The sequence below is a fragment of the Anomalospiza imberbis genome, chromosome 3 (assembly GCF_031753505.1).
Source record: "Anomalospiza imberbis isolate Cuckoo-Finch-1a 21T00152 chromosome 3, ASM3175350v1, whole genome shotgun sequence".
Taxonomy (NCBI): Eukaryota; Metazoa; Chordata; class Aves; order Passeriformes; family Viduidae; genus Anomalospiza; species Anomalospiza imberbis.
Window position 1 is genome coordinate 37,408,251 of NC_089683.1, and position 21,287 is coordinate 37,429,537.

At 40.0% G+C, this 21,287-nt stretch overlaps 1 protein-coding gene across 8 annotated transcripts in view; it reads right to left on the reverse strand.

The window, feature by feature from the left end:
• MAP3K7 (mitogen-activated protein kinase kinase kinase 7) overlaps positions 1 to 13,082 on the reverse strand; it is a 48,077-nt gene extending 34,995 nt beyond the window's left edge. For 7 of the 8 annotated variants that reach the window (XM_068184073.1, XM_068184070.1, XM_068184069.1 and 4 more), the window contains exons 1-2: positions 12,547 to 13,082; positions 1,377 to 1,487 (exon numbers count right to left, since the gene is read on the reverse strand). In XM_068184073.1, coding sequence (XP_068040174.1) covers positions 1,377 to 1,487; positions 12,547 to 12,636 — 201 coding nt within the window. In that variant the 5' untranslated portion in view covers positions 12,637 to 13,082. Of the gene's footprint in view, positions 1 to 1,376; positions 1,488 to 3,007; positions 3,141 to 12,546 lie in introns of those variants that run through there. The other variant, XM_068184074.1, reaches the window with a different exon arrangement.
• Between the last annotated feature and the right edge of the window lie 8,205 nt (positions 13,083 to 21,287).

The following is a 21,287-nucleotide window of genomic DNA, read 5'->3' on the forward strand; positions in this document are numbered from 1 at the left end:
TAGACTTAAAGAAAGTATTTTTGTCAGGATATAGTAAAGTCACTCAAGTCAAAAGCACTGTGCAACTATGATGTCTATAGATTTGGTGCTCTTCCTGGAGCCTTCAATTTTAGGACTACATAAAAATTGTCTGATTAAATAAAAATAAAAAATCAGAATCATACTGTCTCTTTTAACAATATAAAGGACAAAAGTTCTAATATCCCCAAGCCCACAATCCTATAAAATAATTTAATGTTAAGATGACATAGCCCCAAGAACCTATTACTATTTGTACTGACAATTGCGTTATTTGGCATTGTTTTTTTTTTACCAATACACAGTAGAAGCAAGCAAAAAGGAATTTTTTTTTCCTGCACACAGACTGCTGAAGTAGTTTACGCTGTCTTCAGAGCACTCTATTGCTCTGCTATTTTTTTCTATACACTTCAGAAGATCTAAAAAATCAGAATGAACTGATGCTTGCACTGTGCGGGGTTTCCTGAATAGCAGTAATTACTGAAGTATTTCTGGGATTATCTACTCAGATCTCTTTTGAACACAAAAATCCCAAGACACTGATCGGATTTACTCAGTGTTAAACCAGAGTCAGATTAATAACCTTAAAAACTTTTCATTGTAATGAACAACATATAAATATTTACAGAAAGGCCTATTACAAACATGCTTTTTTCAGCCTTTTAGTGTGTCACATTTTACTAGAATTAGTTCTGAATTTAAGAGTTTTATTTTTAACATATTTTATGTATCCTGAACATTCTAATTTATAACTGAATAAATACTAAGCAGCATGCCACAATATATGTAATTTAAATTAAACTTTTGATTCTAGACAATATTATGTATCTTGGGAAGTTTATCAGTATATCTGAATTACTCAAGATATTTTAAAATAAGAAGACATCGAATGAAAACAGTGATTGCCTTCAAGGTAGCAATGTACTTGCATAGAAGAAAAAAATAATTAAATTATTAGAACTGCTGAAAAAACTCAGAAACAGTTTCAAATATCAACCTGATTGTACTGGAGAACCTATGCCTGGAAGTGTTAATCAGCTTCAAGGCTTTGGTGGGTATTCCAGTTGCACCCTGACTTCAGACTGGGACAGAATCTAAGAACTGTTATTTGCCTACTTGTGCGCCCTTGCCTCTTCCACACTCTTGCTTTTCACTTTTTATGAGAAGCAAACTAAAGGAGCTGCAATGTGCTTTAACAGGTCTCCTGCTCTGCAAGACAAGGGGCCAGGCCTGAACTGGGTACTGCAGGCAGCATTTATCTTGTGATAAAGACATAGCTTTTAGTACACTAAATGAACCCATGAATTTCAGGAAACAAGCTCTACCAAACCCCATATTTTCCATCAAATGTACTGTACCTCTACAATGAAGGCTTTTCTTTCAGATTCACTTTCTATTTGCTTAATGGCTACATCTTTAGCTCGCCATTTTGCCTTGCAGACCACACCAAAGGCTCCTCTTCCAACAACCTAGAACAAAATATAAAACACTAGAGTTAAAATTTGAAATAGTTTCATTTGCTGTGCAGGACTTCACAAAGAGAAAAGAAATCTAATTTAGAAAACTGAAGATACACAGGCTCAAGTTTTGCAGTAGCAATTGAATAGCATGCCATCAAAACATAACTGCTCTTAGCTAAGCTTGCTCAAGAGATCATTTAGAGAAGAAATGGAAAACATGCATACAAAAAATTTTATTACTAATGTGCAGTGACAGTATTTCAGGAAAGTATAATCTCAATAGAACAAGATTTGCTCAGAAGAAAATTAAAGGAATGAGACCAATTTTTTTTAGGTTTCACCCATGAAATGATACCTATCTGCTGTATTTGTTTATTCTTGCTAAAAAACAGGAATGAAGACTTCTGAAATTTAAATGCACACACAGCTGCACATGACCATGATGAAATCAGGACAAGATGTTCAGTGTGGTCAAAGTAATCATATAATTTTCTCACAGATGACTCAAGAGTGTGATAGCAGTAAATTATCCTGCAAGTCCTCCAAAAAAGTGTCTATAAATGAAGTTTTCCCTATTTCTGTTGAAGTTTGCTTTCTAGCTTATTTAGAATTAACATTGCCTAAAACAATGAAAAAACCCTACCCCAGACAAGAGTCCTAAGTCTTCACTGTAACTTTGCAAAAGCAGTAGTAGCAGCTTCTGTATACTACAGTGTTCAAGTAATCTTTAACCTTTGCTTTGAAGATGCTCTAAAACCACCATTATTTAGAGCAGCTCTTTGAAACCAAGCACATAAATGAAAGCAGGATAGAAAGAAGGTCACTTTCAGTTACCGGTGAATTACACATGTTTAATTGAAAATTCACTTCTTTTAATTGTTCCGCAGAGGAAAAATGGCCACATAGAGGAATAATGACAAAACATGCATGTGAGATGTAAAATTGAAATGAACGTGTTGCCAAAACAGTGACTGCAGCCACTACAGGAAAGCACAGACAATTACGTTGTTACTCATATGCTCAAAAGAAAATGTTGAGGAGGAGCAAACCTAAGGCACACACAGGCACAGAAGGAAAAAGAGTTCCTCAAAACCCAAAAAATGCAAGGCAGACAAGATGAGAAGTAGGAGAGGGAAGGAGAAACAAGGGGCTGACTACCATTTATGTAATCCATTCTTGGGTTAGGTTCTTACTATGTGCTTTCCAAATAAATAGTGAAACTGATTTTCCCAGGGAATGGGATGGAAAAGGCTGCAGAAACGTAACTCAAGACCTACTAACTGTCACGATGGATATGAGAAAGTCTGCAATCAAGGCCTCAGTTTGAAGGGATAAAAATATAAATTAAAAAAAAAAATCAAGATCTTCCATTAAGAAAGATCAAAAATGAAATTATGCTTTCTTGTAAGTTCTTATAAGTTTCATGAGGATATAAGAGACAGCTGCCCCTGACAGCCATGGTGACAGATGGCACTTTCTTCTTCTGGTTTCCTTATTACTACAAGAAATATTTTTCTCTTTTACATTACAGCATGCACTTAGCCTTTCTGGAGTTCCTGCCATCTCACATTTACCTTCCACAACAGTGGTTCACAGACTGAGTCTGCGATAAGATATGCACAGGAGATGCACAGAACATGCCCAATTCTGCTCTGTTAAAGAACAGAACCTGTTGATTGTAACCTCATCCCCCAGCCAAAGTGCCTTGCACTTTGCATTGCCTTGTTAAATCTTGTCCTGATGTAACACACGCTAACTATTTTCTTGCATTCCACAAGTGAGGTTGGAAACACCAAACCATGAATGATAGATGAGCAGCCTATAAAAATAGTACATATAAACTAATTGGAAACAATGAGTCACTGGAAGACATAAACGTCCCGAACAGTCCTCCTTATTTCCTTTTCTCTCTCAAACCATGTTTTGAATAAAATTGCCCATTTTCTTGGGGTTGGCAGGCCCCCCACCTTCTATTGCCGCAAAAATTATCCATTACAAAGACCCTACCCACCTTGCACAGCACATGACCAGAGCTACAGAATAAGGAAAATCTCATCAAGTTGGTGTGCTCTAACTCTGCATTTCACAGAAATGGTGATTAGTGAGCACATAAAAATTGACTGTGCAAGCACCTGGGAGATACAAAGGACAATTAATGAGAGAAGGATGCCACAGAGCAGCTTGTGAAGGATGAAGTGTATTGGCAGCAGCAACACAATTAGTTCCACATCTGCTGCTCCTCTATGCTGTGAAGGACTCCAAACAGGGTTACCCAAGTGAGTGGGAAGAACCCTCTCCTCCACTTAGAGAAAAGGAGATGGGCATATAAAAAATTCTCCTAGGTGGATACAACTGGCCTTACAGTGCAAGTCTCTGTGAGACACCTTTTAGAAGGTTCCTTTTATAAATATACCTTTTCTCATACTCTTTCACAGTTTTCAACTACAACTCTGTTAGAATGAATCCACTGACAGAAACAAAAAGAGTGATTTGAAAACTGTGCATATACGTCAGCTAAAAGATTGGTCTCAAAATTTAATGAAGTAATTTAACTTTCTTTTTTTTTTTTTTACTTAGCCTGAATCACTTACAACAGTTTGTGATGGGTCAGGCTTACTTTTTTCTGGCTAGTTGTATCTTTACCTGCTGAAAAGATATATACATATGTGTCCATATGTACAAATACACTATATGTATTATGTATATGATTTTAATATTAGCCCTATGCAATATATACTACATATACATTAACTATATTTATTTTTCAGATGCATGACAAAAAAAAAAGAAAGCCCATATATCTCTTCCATTTGACTTCATATAGTTAAATTCAGTTCATAAGTCTATATAAATGCATACAGTTCCCCTGCAGATAAATCCATTACTATTTGCAAGTTTCATCCTGAGAACTGGTACATGTATTTCCAGTTCATATACTAAAGAAGTCATTATCTTTTCAATACTGTTGTATTTTTAACAGTGTTTCTACTGAAAGAAGAAATTTACAGGAACAAGTATACTGCCCAATGTAGTTTTACATTGAGCCATGACTGTCACAATATTTGGGTTTTAGCTGAAAAGTGGAATAAATTCCAAGAATTAGATGAACTTTAGGAAATCCCACTGATGACTGGAAAAAAATAATAATGAAAAATAAAATCAGTGTTGAGCACCAAGAGGAACAGTTTACCAGGCAATGTAAATCTTAATTACGTAATAGAAAGCTGTGAGGCCATCAGGTATGTACATTTTATTGCTGGTGAAAATAGTTTGATAAATGATCACGCAGTCAAGGTTTCATAACAATTTATTAGTGACTTGGTGCCTGCTTAGGCAGAAGATTGAACTTGAGAAGAGGACATGAATGCAGTGAATATTTACCTAGGATACAGGGAAAACAGAAGAGCCAATCCTTCATTAAAGCAGCTCAGGCTCTTGGATGGCACATGAAAGGAGCAACCATCAGAAACAATGATGGATCCAATACACACTGAAGTTTCCCATATGTGAAAACTCTGTGTGTTTTTCCTATATAATCTGGAAAAAGTACCTTACTCATAGCAAAAATCCCTTTATAATCGACAGAATGCAGCTTGTGGTGGAGTCCATTTACCTATCATTTTCTTCCTTTAAATTTATTCTTTATAGGAGTAAGTCTTAGATACTGTCAGAAAGGTTTAAACACTATGTGGTTTCCTTCAGCACCTCGTGCTGGAACTAAGTAACTTAATATCACAGGAGGGAGGCACTGCCTGAACTTTAGTTTCTTCATGCTCATTCCTTCTTGTCCCCTGCTGTTGGTACCACACCATGTGTTTGGGCAATAGCGCATATTTAGAATTATATGAAGCACAGTTAATGGAATTATTGACACAACAAATCAATAAACAGCAGTTGATCTGTAGCACTGTGTATATTTGGAAAATGATCTAAAAATAAACATATTCTTTTGATAAAAGATTCTGTTCCTTTAAATATCTTCTAGGAGAAAAAAGGAAGATAGAGAGTAGATGAGACATTTAGGAATAGAGTAAGAACAAGTCTGCTTCTACCTTTCTCACAGAAGAGAATTAAGTTTGTCAAAAACCACTCGGCACATGACACAAAACCACTTTAAACTGCAAGTAATACTTAAAGAGATTGAAAGATTGAAAAGTGTATTAAAATCTATTCTTCTACCTGTAAAACACATACCAGTAAAAAGTTACATTTTACTGTGTGACAAAGTGACATGGTGAAGGACAGTGCCACTTGCATGTTTTCCAGATAATGTATTTAGAGTCTTATTTAAAGAATATGAACCATACAAGAACCCTGGAACAAGCATTACCTCTGTCTCTGTGTACAAATAGTATCAAATGCTGTACATAAACAAAGATACATGATACTTACTTGTAAGTATGTAGACTATACTGACTGGTAAGCTATGTAGACTAGAAATCATGCAGGAAATAGAGACTGCAGATATGTTAAGAGCTTAAGGATGTATTTTGTACTAAGGGATGTGACCAAAAATTTCCCCTCCACCAGTAAAACAAGAAAAATGCATCTCTATTCAGATGCTCCATAATCCCCTAACAAATGTCAAAACTTTGGAAGAATTAATTTCAACTTTGCATTAACTCCACAACTTTTCTATTAACAAAAAACCATAAAAATGCAAAGTTTTTCTCTCTGTCCATAAAGTTTCCATGTAAGGTAGTTTTGCATGCTGGATACCTAGTGCTTTTCTTTCTATAAAAAACTTGCTGGATATATAAGACAGCAATAAAATATAATATCTCCCTGGTTAGCAGACGTAGTATTCTTTAGAGAACTGTCTTCATAATTTGCAGTATTTACTGCATGACATGCTCATTTACGATTTTGGGAAGCAAGACAAGCAGTTACAAAAATCCAACAACAGAAACCCAACAAAACCCGTGCTTCCAAAATTACAACAGGTTTTAAGTTCTCTTTAATATCTATATTGCTTTGTTTACTGGTGTATTTGCTAATGAATTGGGATGTATGCAAACTGAATGTTTGGCTCTCTCAAGCTCCAGACACTACACTAGACAGAGTGGAAAAAAAAAGTTCTATAATGTGTTCTAAAAAAATACAAAAAAGAAACACATTTTAAAATTCAGTTGTTTCTACTTTCTCAGTCTACCAGAGCTCCAGCAGTACCAATAAAGTATACTAATATTTTCAGTTTTTCACATATGTGAAATCTATGGCACACACAGCACAAATTAAAAAAAAATAGTGCCAAAAGAAGCTATGAACAACAGTTTAGAGCTTCTAAAATTATATTCCTACACTTTCTATCATTCATTCAACCAGCATCAAATTCCAACTTTGGTTCCTCTGTGTGTGCTATGCTTTATTAAGTAGGTTGAAGCAAATTGGCCCCATGCCACAAATGACTGTGGCCAATACCCTGGCAGCACTTTTAGGAAAGAGTTCAGATCTATCTGCCAATTCTTACAGCTATGTTCTTTGACTGGTTAAGTTTATTTGTACTAGTGTCAGCGCAACTCTAAATGTTGCTTTTCCTTTCTGGGATTCATACAGCAATGAAGAAACCTCCAAATCATCTCCACTCCCCCACCCCCAAAACCCCTGGAAGCAATCCTACTAATTTGAAGTAAACAAAGTAATTTACTTTAGATTTAGTTTCCAAGTTTGAACTTAGAAGTTATGCAAAACACTGTAGGAAAAAATATTTCTTCCTGAAAGAAACTGATTATTAAAATCAACTTAGATTCTTAATAAATATAGGCAAGCTCTGCTTCACAAACTCATACAGTTGGTCCCTAGATAGGGTTTTTCTTCTGTTAGAGCTGTATAACACTGTACAGTTTTCATTCAGTGGCTTGTCTGTCTGAATTTAGATCTGTTGTAAGAACTAATTCTCTTTTCAGCTTCTTTAGAACACGTTTATGAAGAATCAAAGTATCATCATACATGTTCTTGAAATTATAGAATCACAGAATGGTTTGGGTTGGAAGGGACCTCAAACAGCATCTAGTTCCAATCCCTCACCATGGGCAGGGACACCTTCCACTAGACTAGGTTACTCAGGACCCCATCCAGCCTGCTCTTGAAAACTATGCTTCCAGAAATTCTTTGCTCTGAACATGCAACCAACCCTCCCTGCATTGTGATAGCTCAAGTAATTCCAAGAAATGCATGCATCTCAAAGATAACAGTTTATCAAGTTGTACTTTCATTCTGGCTTAACACATATTGAAAAGCTTTCATGCACTGATAGGGTTTTATATATCTGTCTGAAGAACTGAACTCGCTTTAATTAACAGCAATTTAAAAACATTAACAATTGTCTGATGCTCTAGTATGAATCAATTTGTTCTGTTAGAGCAGCCCAGAGAGTGAATTATTGTTTTAGAAATAAGATGTTGGATAATGAGGCACTCAGGGTGCAGGACTCTAACATGAGCTCTCTGGGCTGGCACTGTCTAAAATTACTGGTCTTTGGAAAAAAAACAAACCAGAAAACAAACAAGTATTCTGCAACCAGTAAAATACTGGTAACAATCCACTGCGTGGAACAAATAGGGGACATGTGAAACTTACTCTGCTGTTTTAGTTTTTTTCTTAGGGAAAGGTATTAGATATAGAACTTTATTATTATCTTGTAAATATGGATCTTGCTTTCATTACTGGAACAGGAAGATCTGTGAGGTTTCTTTCCCATGTATTCTTTATGAAGTGAGTCTCCTTTACAGGACACAAACTGATTCATTAAATGTATCTGCAAGTGTAGAAATGAGTATAAAGTGTCACAGTAAGAGTTTAACTAGCTTATTAGCTATCTTCTAACTCACTGCACAGTAAATTTCATCCCCATGGAATAGGTGTTGCATAACTTCTGCTATAAATTCACACCCCAGCTGACACTTCAACTATTTTCTTATATAAATGAATGAAGAGAATCTTCTATTGGTGTAACTAAACTATATTTAAGTAGTTATTTGAATTAATTCAGAAATGTATTTAGAGTAAAATCAGAGAAAATACTGGCATATGTTTTCACCATGTACTTACTTTTTGCCTTTGTTTTTGAATACCCAGATTTGCACCTTGAAGTCTTACTAAAAAAGGCTGAGAAATCTGACTGAATTCAAAGGGATTTCTAACTACCACCCTTGGTTCTTGAGAACCAATCCTTCTGTACTCATGTCAGATATCAAATAACGCTGTTCAGATCTCAAATCACATCTGGTTCTTCTCCGAATTTCTTCCAATTTTTCAGACTGGTATTCTACAAATGGGGATGTTCCCCCAGGACACAGAAACAATGGAGGCAGTAACAGCTCCACATTCAACAGCAGCTCACACAAATCTGCTTTACCTTGTAATGGACATAATCAGTCACTGCAGCTCACTAACTTCTTAAAAGTTAACTATATAAAGGAGAGCAAAAGCCTGTTGCCTACTGTATTGCTCATTCTCTTGCGTCTGAACTGCTTTGCTCCAGAATTGGAAGGAACACATGTAGTTCTCAGCTTCTCAACACTACTCAGTTAATGAAATTAATCAACTATTTCAAAAATATCTAAGATAGGTGGATATAATATAAATTGCATCTCCTAAGTTGCTGGGACCTTGAGTAAATTTTCTAAAATAAATATTTATAAAGCTTACCTCTTCATCTCAAAGAAAACATTACCCTAATTCTCTTAGAATTAACTACTGCCCAAATAGATTGCTGAAAATAAACTTCACTGTAAACTGCAATATACCAGTAGAGCATTAAACAACAGTTTTCAAATAATTTACATTTCAGACCATCCAAAAGTAACTTGCAACTATGCAAATATGGCATTAGTTTTTTAACTTGTCTCCATCAGGCAGTGACTGGGCAGGATTGCAATATTCATGACCAGACATGTACCTTTGGCTGCACAATCCAAGCATACATACATCATGTGATGAAGAGGTCTATGTTTTGGTCATGTATGGGACTGTTACCCAGATACCTGGTGGAGGAAAGCCTGTGGAATTTTCAGGAAAGAGTGGCAGGGAGTTGGCTGCCAGAACAATTAAAAAACAAAGTCTGCTTGTTGCTTAGATGTGGAAACTCCCCTGGGAAGAAACAACCAGAGTGTTGATCTAGATTTAAATATGATATTTTAAAACAAGGCTATTAGGCTTTTTATTGTAGACCTGATTTCACTTATATTAGATTTTAATTTTTCAGTTTCTAATTATTTGTCTATCCAATGCTAAAAACTTAAAATGGCCATTTTCACAATTGAAAACTTGCATAGTAAAATAGAGAGCACTTCTGTTGAACTGAAGTTTTGTGTTGTTTTCCCCATTCTAGTTTTGAAGATGCTCCTGCTGTGTCACATCAATTTTGATTTTACTCCAACTCCTTCATAATAATTGTCTCTACAGTTTACTTCATTTTTAGCACTTGAAATAACAAAAAGGCATTATGAAGCTGTAGATGTGTTTGACTGGTGGGAAGTAACACTACAGTTGGTCATGTGCATGGTAGCTAAAGCAAAATATGGTATATCCTTTTTTTATCTTAGTAGAGTTCAGACAAACCTAAATGAAAGTGTACTTATAGATTTCACGTTTATTAGCAAGGTCTCTGGGCCTGCAAGTATTCCAGAACTTCAATATCTATTAATAAACCAGTGGCAGAGTGGGACTGCTATCTGCTGACAAGACAGCCTTGATAATACAACAGCAAAGCTATGATTATAAAAGCAGTTGAGTTTCCAGTGTAGATCTCTTAACATGCCATTTTGAAACATCTGAAGTTTGCCAAGCATAAATATGACCATTTTGAGATATTACAGCCACTTAAAATCCTTGAAAACCTCTGAGCCTAAAGTGAGAGCACAGAAAATCCTCAGCGAGGATGTGTGTTTTGTTATGACTACAAAGTTGATTATTTGTGCTGAAACTGCATCATGAGTAAGATGTCAATACACACAGCTCAGAAAAGCAAGGCCTAAGTATGATCTCCAATCCATCTGTTTTCTTGTAAAGTAGGTCTCATTTCTTTCTCTCTGCAATGACATTTGACTGTTCAACACTAGGGTATTCCCATTGCCTATAAGAACTTCTGGGAGGACAGGTACACTCAAAATGCTATGCCAGCTGTGACCAGATTTTTTTTATGGAGACAACACTATCAAAGTTCTCTTGCTTATATCACATGAGTTTATATCACTGTGTTGAGAATAACACAACAACTGCATTAAACAAATGTCTACTTAAGCATTGTCTCTAGGTACATTTTTGTACTGACAGTCCTGTTTCTGCCAGTGCCAGGCACATGTGTGGGACACTGTCAAGCTCTGAGCACTAAACCTTAGAATACTAAAGTCTAGTTACACCAATTACACACTATGCAGATCCACGTTTCCTACATGTAAAACAGCAATACAATCCTTGCTAACAACCCCCCCAAGGGTGTTGTGAGGATTAAAGATTTGTATAGCACTTTATTAATTCAAAGGGTCTAACACAGCAGATGTGGCACTTCTGTGAGCCATCACTGGGCACCTTTTTACAATGGATAACCTGCTTAAACTTTCTTCATTGGGTGAGAAATGCTATTTCTCCCAAAACATGTGATTTGATCCCCAGCTATTAGTAAGTGTTGCAAAAACAACAAAAATGTCTTCACTTCAGAATTGTTAAATGCATAAAGGAAGGTGGAACAACTAGACTTACAGAAAGAAAAATCTTTATGGTTGCCAAATTCACAGAAAGAGATAAAGGCAATCTTTTGAAATAGACTGTCTTCTGAAAATTTCCAGTGCCCAGTGCCTGCTATGGTGAAAACCAAAGTTACCACAACACTACCTGAATACAGCAGAAGGTGCCCCGGTGCTCCATGATAGATTTTAAGGTCTTTGAATTATCCCCAGGAGATCCAAGCCCAGTAGGATAATTATGAACAAACCAGTATCTAGCAAACTACTCTAAAAACCTGAGATGCAGGTTGTCATACCGATAAAAGCTACTACACAAAACTCCACTTCCACACAAACTTTTTAAGGAAAACAGGGTCATTATTACTTTAAGAGAAAAATATTAATTTACAAAAAAACACAGGGACTCTTTCAGCAGTCTTGGATGCCTGTTAGGTCCAGACTCTACAAGCTGACCTCATCAAATTCGTTATGGATCTGCATGAAGAGACTTCATTCCTGTAGAGAATTTAGCAGGTGACAGGAAAAAACAGCAGAAATATTTTTGTGTAATTCTGAGAGTCAAACAACACTGTAGTATATAGAGACTACTAAGCCTGTTATTAAAGCATACGAGCTACCCTAGATCACATCCACCCTACTTTCACAAGAACGCGAGACAGATGAAAGGTACACCTGAAATAATTTCACTATGTGAATTTCACAGAAGAAAAACATCCAACTTTGTTATAAAATTACTGAATTTCACTTCCTGTGTAACAGGCACAGATCATAAATGAAATGTTAAATATCCATGAGTGTAACATCATTAGCCTATGTTAAGGAAAAAACCCCTGTTTATCCTAACAGCTTACAGAGCTGTCAATTTAGCAAATCATTAAGAGCAGTATGATCATTGTATACACAATGGCTCAGTTTGGTGGCAGAAGGTGAAAGCAGGGCCATAGAGAAATAGCGATCTAAAAGAAACATTAGAATTAACAGTTCCCTCTTGACAACTATGCGTGCCACCCATACTAAAGTGGGTGGCAAAATGGGAAGCGAAACTTTAAAGTCCTGAATAAATCTATCCCGTTTAAATAAAACTCCACAGCAAGGCTTCCAGCAGCAGGGCCGGCAGAAGTAAGCTGGCACCTCCGCTCTCAGCCAGACCGCTTTTGTTCGCTGGTGCCAGCCGCTGTAGCATCCACGGGAGCGCGGAACCCCCGGTCAGGTACACTGGGGCGGTCCCGGGATCCCATCGCACCCACGAAGCCTCCGCGGACCCTTCCGCAGCGGAGGGCCGGCGCCAGGGAGGGGAACCCCGGCGGCACTCGGGGTCTGCGTGGTGGGGACCAGGCTGGCCGCGCCCGGGGAGCGAGGGGGACGGCAGGACCCTCACTCACCTCTTCCACCTCGATCTCTTTGTAGTCGATTTCTTCGAAGTTGAGGACCGGGGGGGTTTCAATCATTTCAGCGGAGGTGGCAGCGGACATGCCTCCTCTTTCACCGCAGGGAGGAGAGGGGGCCGGGGCTACGCGAGGGTCCGGCACCAAGCAGCCGAGGGCCGGAGCCGGGGCTACGCGGGGCTCGGCGGCGGTTCCTGGCGCAGGTCGGGGCGGGCCTGGCCGAGGCGCCGCCGGGGCCGCATCCGCGGCGGCCTCGGGCCTCACTGGCGGCGGGCACAGGCCCCGGCGCCGCCGCTGCGCATCCCGAGCCCGCCCGCACCCCCGCGGGGCGCCGCGCCGACTCCCCTAGGCCGCGGCCTCTGCGCAGCTCGGGACCGTCTCGGCCGCGCGTCCCCGGGTGAGAGAAGGCGGCGCCCCCCGGGCCGCACCCGGGCTCCTCCGCCAGCCCCAGCGGCGGCAGCGGGAGAGGGGGCCGCGGCGGGGGTGGGGGAGCCGCTCAGAGCCGCGCCGCGGCCGCCGCCGCTGACATCAGAGCCGCTTCCTGCTGCCCCGGCCGAGGAGGGAGGGACGGAGTGAAAGAGTAAGAGAGGGAGGGAGCGCCAGGCGGGCGCGGGCGGGGAAGCGCCGGCACCACCGGCCTTTCGGTCGGCCGCGGCGGGGCCACGGCCTGGAGGCGGCACCGCCCCCGCCCCGCCCCGCTGCCCGCTACCGCCAGGGGGAGCAGCCGCGGTCTCGGGTCGGCCCCCTTCCTGTTCCTGCCGCCGGCCGGGAGCCGCCGGCGGGGCGCGGAGCGGCGGGCAGGGCCCAGGCCGCGCGGCTCAGCTGGGCTGGAGCACAGAGTCCGGCGGGGCTCCCCGGGTCTCGGGCAGCTGCCAGGCGCACGGCCCCATCCCGGGGCTGCGTGTTCCCGCCATGCGAGTGCGGGGGCGCTGGCCTTTCCCCTACATATATGTATGCACATGCCTTTTCTTGTATATGTGCCTATATTTCTCCAGGGCAGGAGGTGTTGTACGGGATCTTGGGACGAGGGCCAGGCCTTGTGCTCTTCAGCGGTGCTTTCTCGGGGGAAACCTGTGTGTAGGAGAGTAGCTGTGGAGTGGAGGGTAATGGAGCGGTTGATGTAAACACATAGTAATAAAGGGATAGGGAATCAATGTATACCTTAACCGCTCCCTCTCCAAGGGAATCTTGGCCAGGGCTGTCTCTTGCTCCTGCTTTTGGCCGGAGCACCCACCCCATTAGTATTTTGGTGTAAATGTCTCAGATTGATGCTCAGGGCAGTCCATGGTGTGAAATCAGTGCTGAGATGAGTGAATAGAGCTGCTGTGTTCCCCTGAAACAGCTGTGCTTCATTTTGATATGTTTAGCCTTTGGGCTATATATAAAAAGTTATGTTATTGTACAATACTATTAATAGTATGTAATTTTAGTAGATCTAGTAAGCTTTCCTAGATCTTCTGCTGCTAGCATGCTAGTGAATCTCTGTACCTCACAAGTCTCATAAATGTAGAGAGATCTGGTTTACAGACCTAGCCTGAGAAAGCCACTTAAACAGTTAACTAAGAAAAAAAAATTAAGGATGAATATGGGAAGTGACCTAACCTTATGGTGGCTCAGCTGTTGTTAAAAAAACCAAAGTAAAAGTACCTCTGTCAGACCTACTGCACTTTGTGACAGGTTGACATTATAGGTTGTTTGCTCCCCTCTTTTATTTTTCTGTCAGCTTTTGTAATTTGTCCAGGATTTTCAGATGTACTCCACCAATCCAGAAATCCCAGCCAAGCAGTCACAGTACCTGTTGACTCTGTTGCATGCAAGATGAAACGTGTATGCAGGGCTGGCTGGGTTGATGCAATTACATTGCCCAAGCAACCTGTGTGCGTGGGGAGCAGACTCACGCTGAATGTGCTGAGTTTCTGCTGTTGATTTTTTGATTTTCTGATATGGTTTGGTGTAGAAAGATCAAAAAATCTTCTGTCAGTCCAAGCACCACAAAATCTGGCTAATATCTGCTTCATCCAGCAGTGGGGTTATTGAGAGCCCCTGCTTTCTCAGGTTGTTTATAGGTTTGGATATTCATACAGACCCTGGCACCACCTTATACCCAGTGAAGCATTTGATTTTCATTTTTTCAAAAGCCACTATTAGTGCACATCTTGGTCATGCTGTGACACAGTCATAAAGAACCATGTTTATACCTGGTGTTTATACCTCACAACTTCTTGCAGGAAAGTGTATCACTTGTGTAAGCAGCTGCTGCTGTCTCAGCTGCTGGAGTGTGCAATACATTGATTATTGAAAGATGAAGAAAATGGATTTCTGAGGTATTGAGAAAACTGCAAGTCCAATGAAAACCAGACTCCTTTCAGTCTGGTTCGTACTGGCTTCATACTGCTGGACGAATTGCTTCAGTTCTCTAAACACTTGTAGATCAAGACAAGGAACACCTGAAGTCAACTGAAGCCAAGGAAAAGGCGTGAATGAAAAGAAAGGGAGGTGTGAAAATCCATCACTGGATACTTGAAATCCATAATCTTGATACTTAGTTGCAATCATGAACATGCTCTCAGGCCAAAAGCTTAACATTTTATTTATTTATTGGGCAAATTTGCATCTGGAAAGGTGAACTACATCAGTACTTTTTAGAAAGATGGCCAAGTGGGTGGTTGTACTTTAGGGGTGGCAGTTGGTGATCTCTGGTAAATGTAACTGAATATTTGTTTTTTTGTTATGTTTCACAGACCTCTCTTGAGGATATGTCTCAAGCAAATGGCAGCTGCAGTCTTCTATTTTTCAGTGGAGAGATTTTTCTGTTACCTTTGTTATATTTTGTTGATGGGTATTAAGACAGCAGAAGAGAGCATTCCAATTATAGTTGCTTGTAAGGTTCATTTCCTTTCAGAAATTGATGTGGAAATATGTATCTCAAAAATAATGAGCTCTTTCTTTGTGAAGGCAGAGTCATCATCATTATCAAAATGTCACTGCTGTGAAGATCAGGAGGGGTTTTAAGGATGTGGTAATTTTGATATTACCTTTTTTTTTCTTCTTTCCTGACTGACACAAGCTTAATTAGCTATTTTGTGGACTGGGTATTGGTTGTACAGCCCCAAAATATTTATTCAACAAATACAGGAGAAAAAGGAAAAGAAAAGCTATACCTGTTGTGCTTATCTTGGACAAAAACTACTCTTGTGTTAGGAGAAAAACCTAGAACCTGGGAAGTCCACATTCTGGGTTTCAGTAGCCGCTCTCTAACATTAGAAAGTAGTTACACTGCCTGGAAGGTGATCACTTGAAGATTGTTGGAAACATCTGGGTACCATGGCCAGAGTGTGCACAAACACTCAAACCTGAGACAGCTGCTATGGAGCTCTTTGTCACACCTGTCCTAGAGTGTAGGGCTCTGGTTTTTCAGAAGAGACAGCAGTAAGTCTGATGCAAAATATAAACAAAGTCCACCTGGACAGCTTAACAGACCAGAGGTGCGCCTGGCTCTCAGTGGCCACAGGATGGAGGTTGGCCGGCTCGCTGTCCTGCTTGTGGCCGCAGGGCAGACACCGGTGGCTGCTCCTGAGTCTCTGCTGAGACTGTTGTGGGTGGCGGTGATTGCTGCAGTGTGGGTAGCACAGCAGAGGCACAGTTTCCTCATGCCTCTGAGGCAACTGTGAGGAAACTGAGGCAGAGGAATAAGGGAAGGACACTTGTCTGAATCTCCAAAGATTTAATACCAAAGGGGGGGCACAGCAAGTGACAAATCTGAACCTGAAGGGGCTACTTTTATAGGGATAGGGGAAACACGGGGAGGACACAACCTTTGACCAATAGGAGGGCATCAGGGAAGGGGTGCAGGGTAAGAGCTCCCCAATAGAATCCAGTATTGGCAGGGAGCAAACCTTGCAACCCAATTGTGCTTCGAGGAAGGGATGAAAGACAGGGAACACTCCAGAACCAAAGGAATGTGCTATCTTTGACAGACAGGGGTGAGACAAGGGAACAAGGGAGGTATACAGGTGGATTGACGTGAGGATTGACGTACATTTTGGCGGGGAAAACTGTGGTGAACAACTCAGGACTGAATCATTAGGGAAGCCAAATGGGGTACATAGAATGAACCATTACAAACTTATAACAAGGAATATTAAAACATACTACAGAGGAACAAACTGTAAAATAACAGACTACCACACTGAGGTTTAGCCCTAATATCTGCAGATCCTAATGAAAATTTGTTGCATCCCGGGTGGGTTTAGTTAGGGGTTTTAATAAATGTTAGTTAGATCAGTTCTATGTACCCCTATTTTCCCCTTCAAATGGTCCGCTCCAGGCTATCTGCTCTAGGAGCTTTCATATGTCAATCTTGTAACCACTCCTTTCTTCCCCACTGAAAATTCTGTATCAGTCTTCTACCTCTGTAATCCCATTTGTCCCAGAACCCTGTACACACCCCTGTTATGTTCCCGTAGGTTACCGTGTTCCGCGTCACTCCCCTGTCCTCTGCCCCCATTGGGCGAGGGGGCTTCCGCCCCTGTCAGCCCGTCCCCTATTTAATCCCCTGCTCCCTGGGCCCCAGCGCCATTTTGCCCATGTGGGGTTGAGGACAGCTGCATTGTCCACCACTGCAGCCATGAGGGAATAAAGAGTTCTTATCCACGTGGACAGAGTGCACCATTCTTTCTGACCCTTTGTCTCGCCTCAGCGTGTGGCTATGGTGCAGCAGACCCATGCGGACGCACAGCCCTAGATCTCCGCACACACGCAGCGGCCCCGGTCTCCGCCGAGAGCAGTGTGCTAGCTGGCACCCCGAGCTGCCTGGGACCGGGGCAAAGAAAAGCCAAACACCGCAAAAATTTATCCATATAATATGGAATTGTACAGCTTAGAATTTGGACACATTTTCATGAATACAGACAAAGGCACAGATACATTATCCTGGCTACCCTTTGTCCACCTCCCTTAAAATTACTCTGACAATTTTTAAAGAGGGGTGAACAAGCATTATTTTCCACTAACTTAATTTAGAAAAAAACTAAGTGATTTCTTCCTTCAAAAGACTTTTAACTTGTGTTGTATTTTTAGTATATGCATTTTTTTAAAAACAAGTTAAAATGTCTCACTTTAGGTGATTGAAGATTGAAACAAGAAAACAGTGGAACATACTGGACGGTATCTACAACTGGAATGCCTACAACAAAAAAGTTTCCCTTCTAGATTAAGCACAGGAATATGTTTCTGCCAAGTTTGACTCTATTTTGTTCCTGTTAAATATTGTCTTGTAAATATGAAGTTATGTTATTTCAGTTTCTTGGAACCCTTTTTGATTAAAGAGCATGTTCTCCTAGTAGTATGGAGAAAACTATGAAACACACGTTCCCCACAAATTCATGTCGCAGCTAGGAGGCACCCAAGAGGAGCCTACTGCTTGTTCCAGTGCAGGTACAGTGGAAATATCTCATGAGGACAAATCACTGTGACTATATTGAGAGATTTCTGTTTCTCTGCATGTTGCCTAATCCACTCTTCTCATGTAACTCCTTTGGCTTGTACATTAATATTTCCCCAGAGCAGGTTGCAATATTGTGTGTGTGTCAGATTCCACTTTGAATCTCAATGATTTCTTCAATTATGTCCTGCATTAATGGTTTGCAAAGTCTTGGGAAACAGCACAAGGGTGTCCTCTGCCCAATACACTGAGATAGCACACCCAGCATGCTTCATGTATTTTTATTTCTTCTTTTGCGTTCTGGGAAGACTTCCCCACAGTATGTAAAATCTTCTAAGTAGCTATTAATTTCTTCAGAGGTGGTGTTCTTTATTATTTGTGATAAAACACATATATTAAAAAAACCCTTAGAAAAGGGTTGCAAAATAAATGCTTGAGCTGCCTTACTAAGTAGCAAACTCAGTTGTACGCAAGGAATTGTATTCATTTTCGTAAAAGGAAAAGTTCTATTGTACAAGTATTACAGAAACTCAAATGATCACATTTGTTTCTGAAACTTTTGGCCTCCTAGTCTGAGATGTGTTAGATCTCCCCGAGTTTTCTAGCAGTCTAAACCACCAAGAGAGCCACGAAAGTCAAATAATGCAGCCACTGTGCAGTAAGGGCAAAGTAAAAGTGAGAGACTATCTAGATTCAGTGCTGTAACCAAACAAACACATTTTCTCTGGCGCAGCTATCAGCAGCTGGACTTGGCTTGGGAGAAAGATAGTGACAAATTTAGCACAGAGGAGAAAGAGACAGATGGCTGTAGACTGGCTGATCTTGAACTGAGTAGTCTGAAAGATATGGTACATGAAATTGCTGATAGAAGATGTGTTAGAGGCGTAAATGTAGGTAGCTATAAAGTAGCAAAGGTATTTTAGAAAGATGCAAAAACAGATCCAGACATCTAAGTGTCTTTTGCTCTGCTCTCAGTAGGCTTTAAAATAAAATACAATGGAGAGAATAATAAAGAGCATGGAGGTAAATAAAATGAAATGTCACATCTTTTTAATCAAAGGTTGATTATCTCAGATTAAAAAAGATCATTTTTGATATATTTGGTGGTATTTTTAGACAAGGAGAATGGGTAGAACTATTCTATCTTGAATGTATTTGATATATTGTCTTGTGGAAAATTCTTAATTAAGCTGGACATGATAAGAATCATTAGAAGAACTGAAAGTGGGTAAAGAAAGTAGGGGAGTGGTTAGGAGACAGAAGATACTATCAAAAGGGAAGTATTGGAATGAAGTTACTAATAAAATCTTTTTTTCACGGTTGAATTTTGAGAGAAAGCTTCTTAGTAATTTCATTAACAGTGTTGATAAGAGAATTAGGAGTATGACAGTGATTCTGAAGACACAAGTTTAGACAGCATAGTTAATGGAGAGAAGGATAAGAATATCAAATGGGAGAAATTAGATGACTCCAAGGATAAGAGAAATAAAGTGGCTAGTATTTAAAATATTAGAATACACGTTCATTAATTAATTTGAGAACTCATAGCATCTTGTTATCCTGTGAAAGTCTTACAAAGAAGAGGTGAAGAAGATTACAACTTGCATGTTTTAACTGGTTTTAGGAGGACTATGAGTCTTGTATGTAATTCACCTAGAAAATGTGCAAGAAAATGTTATATATCCCCTCTGATATATCCAATAATGTAATAAAAGTTTATGCAAACCTCATCTGGAAGGCTCTACTGTGTTGGTACCTGCTTTCCAAGAAAAATGAATTGAGACCTAACTAGTTGCAGAGAAAAGCTACAAAGATGGTCAAGATAAGACAGGGCTTACCACAGAAGGGAATATAAAACAATTTGGCATGTTTAATCTTGTGAAACAAAGACAGAGAGGATATATGTTGCTTCTGTTTAAAGAGATTGGAAAGATAAAGATATTGTGGGGTTGAACAGTACTGATGGAAAGTGATATTCAAGTAAAAGGAAACTCTTTTTTGCACAAGAGCCCTGTTAATGCATGCAGATTGGAGACCTGTAAATATTCCTTGCAACTGGGGGAAGACACTTCATTGGATGGTCCTGATAACTGAAATAATTTATTTGTCATAACAATCTGTGAAAGCAAAGTATTGTATTCATTTCCTAAGGAGGTATCTTATAATCATATGTTGAATAAAAATGTGCTATTAAAAGTGTAAATAATATAACAAATTTTTATTGTGGTATTTCTTTACTTGAATATAGATTGAAATTCACTGCGTTTTCTTAAGATTAAGTAAGTATTGCATTGAATTGTGTGAGTAAGGCAGTATTCTAAAGAAGGAAGTGAAATTGGAAGTAGGATAAATTTTTGGTATTTTATTTCTTGGAAAAGTAATATCATTATCTTTCATATTTTAAAGCTTCTAACTCATGAATCAGAGTATGTAAAGGGAATTGTTGCAGGTGTGATTTTTAAACAATATTGGGAAAGGGAGTTTACAGCCTTGTTTGTAAGACACAAAAGTGGATGGAGTATCACAAAACATAGGAGCAGTAGAATGGAAATAAGAGGGGAAACTGTTCATGATCTGCACATAATGGGGATAAAACATGGAGTCTGAGAGCATGTACATTAAGGCTTCTGTGTATGAGGAACATACCTTCAAAGTTTTTCTTCTAGAAGATCTGTTCTGCTATTTAAATGAGAAACAGGAATAGATGCTCTGTGTGCTTACTTTCTGGTTTCATACCAGCTAAAACTGACAGAAACAAGGAACATATAGAGCTCTCAGTCAAATGGAGAACTTGCCTATGAGGAACGTCTGAAGCAGTTAGTCCTTTTCTCCCTGAAAAGAAAAGAAGGCTCAAGAGAGAATCTCATCACAAGTATTCTGGTACTTAAAGAGCTTCTCCAGAGAGGATGTAGTCTTTCTCTTCATAGGAAGAAAAGGTACAATGTGTACTGGTTGTGCCAGGTTTCATCTTGATACAAGAGAGAATTTTTTTACAGTGAGAATAACCATTGTCTAGAACAACATCCAGGTTCCTGGTGAAGTTGCCTTCACTGGAAGTTTTCAAGACACAACTGGACAGGGTGCTAGTAATCTCATCTAGCCTCCCTTTCCCGCACAAGGTTGGACCAGATAATCTTTCAAGGTTCCTTCCAACCTTGGCTGTACTATGTTCCTAGCAATATGCTAGCAGGCTGGAAGCATCTCACAGAAGACACCATGATTCTTGTGTGGTTTGCAATAACCAGTGGGATGAGTGTGGAACATGGACCTGCCGCTCCAGCCTGGTTGGGTGCAC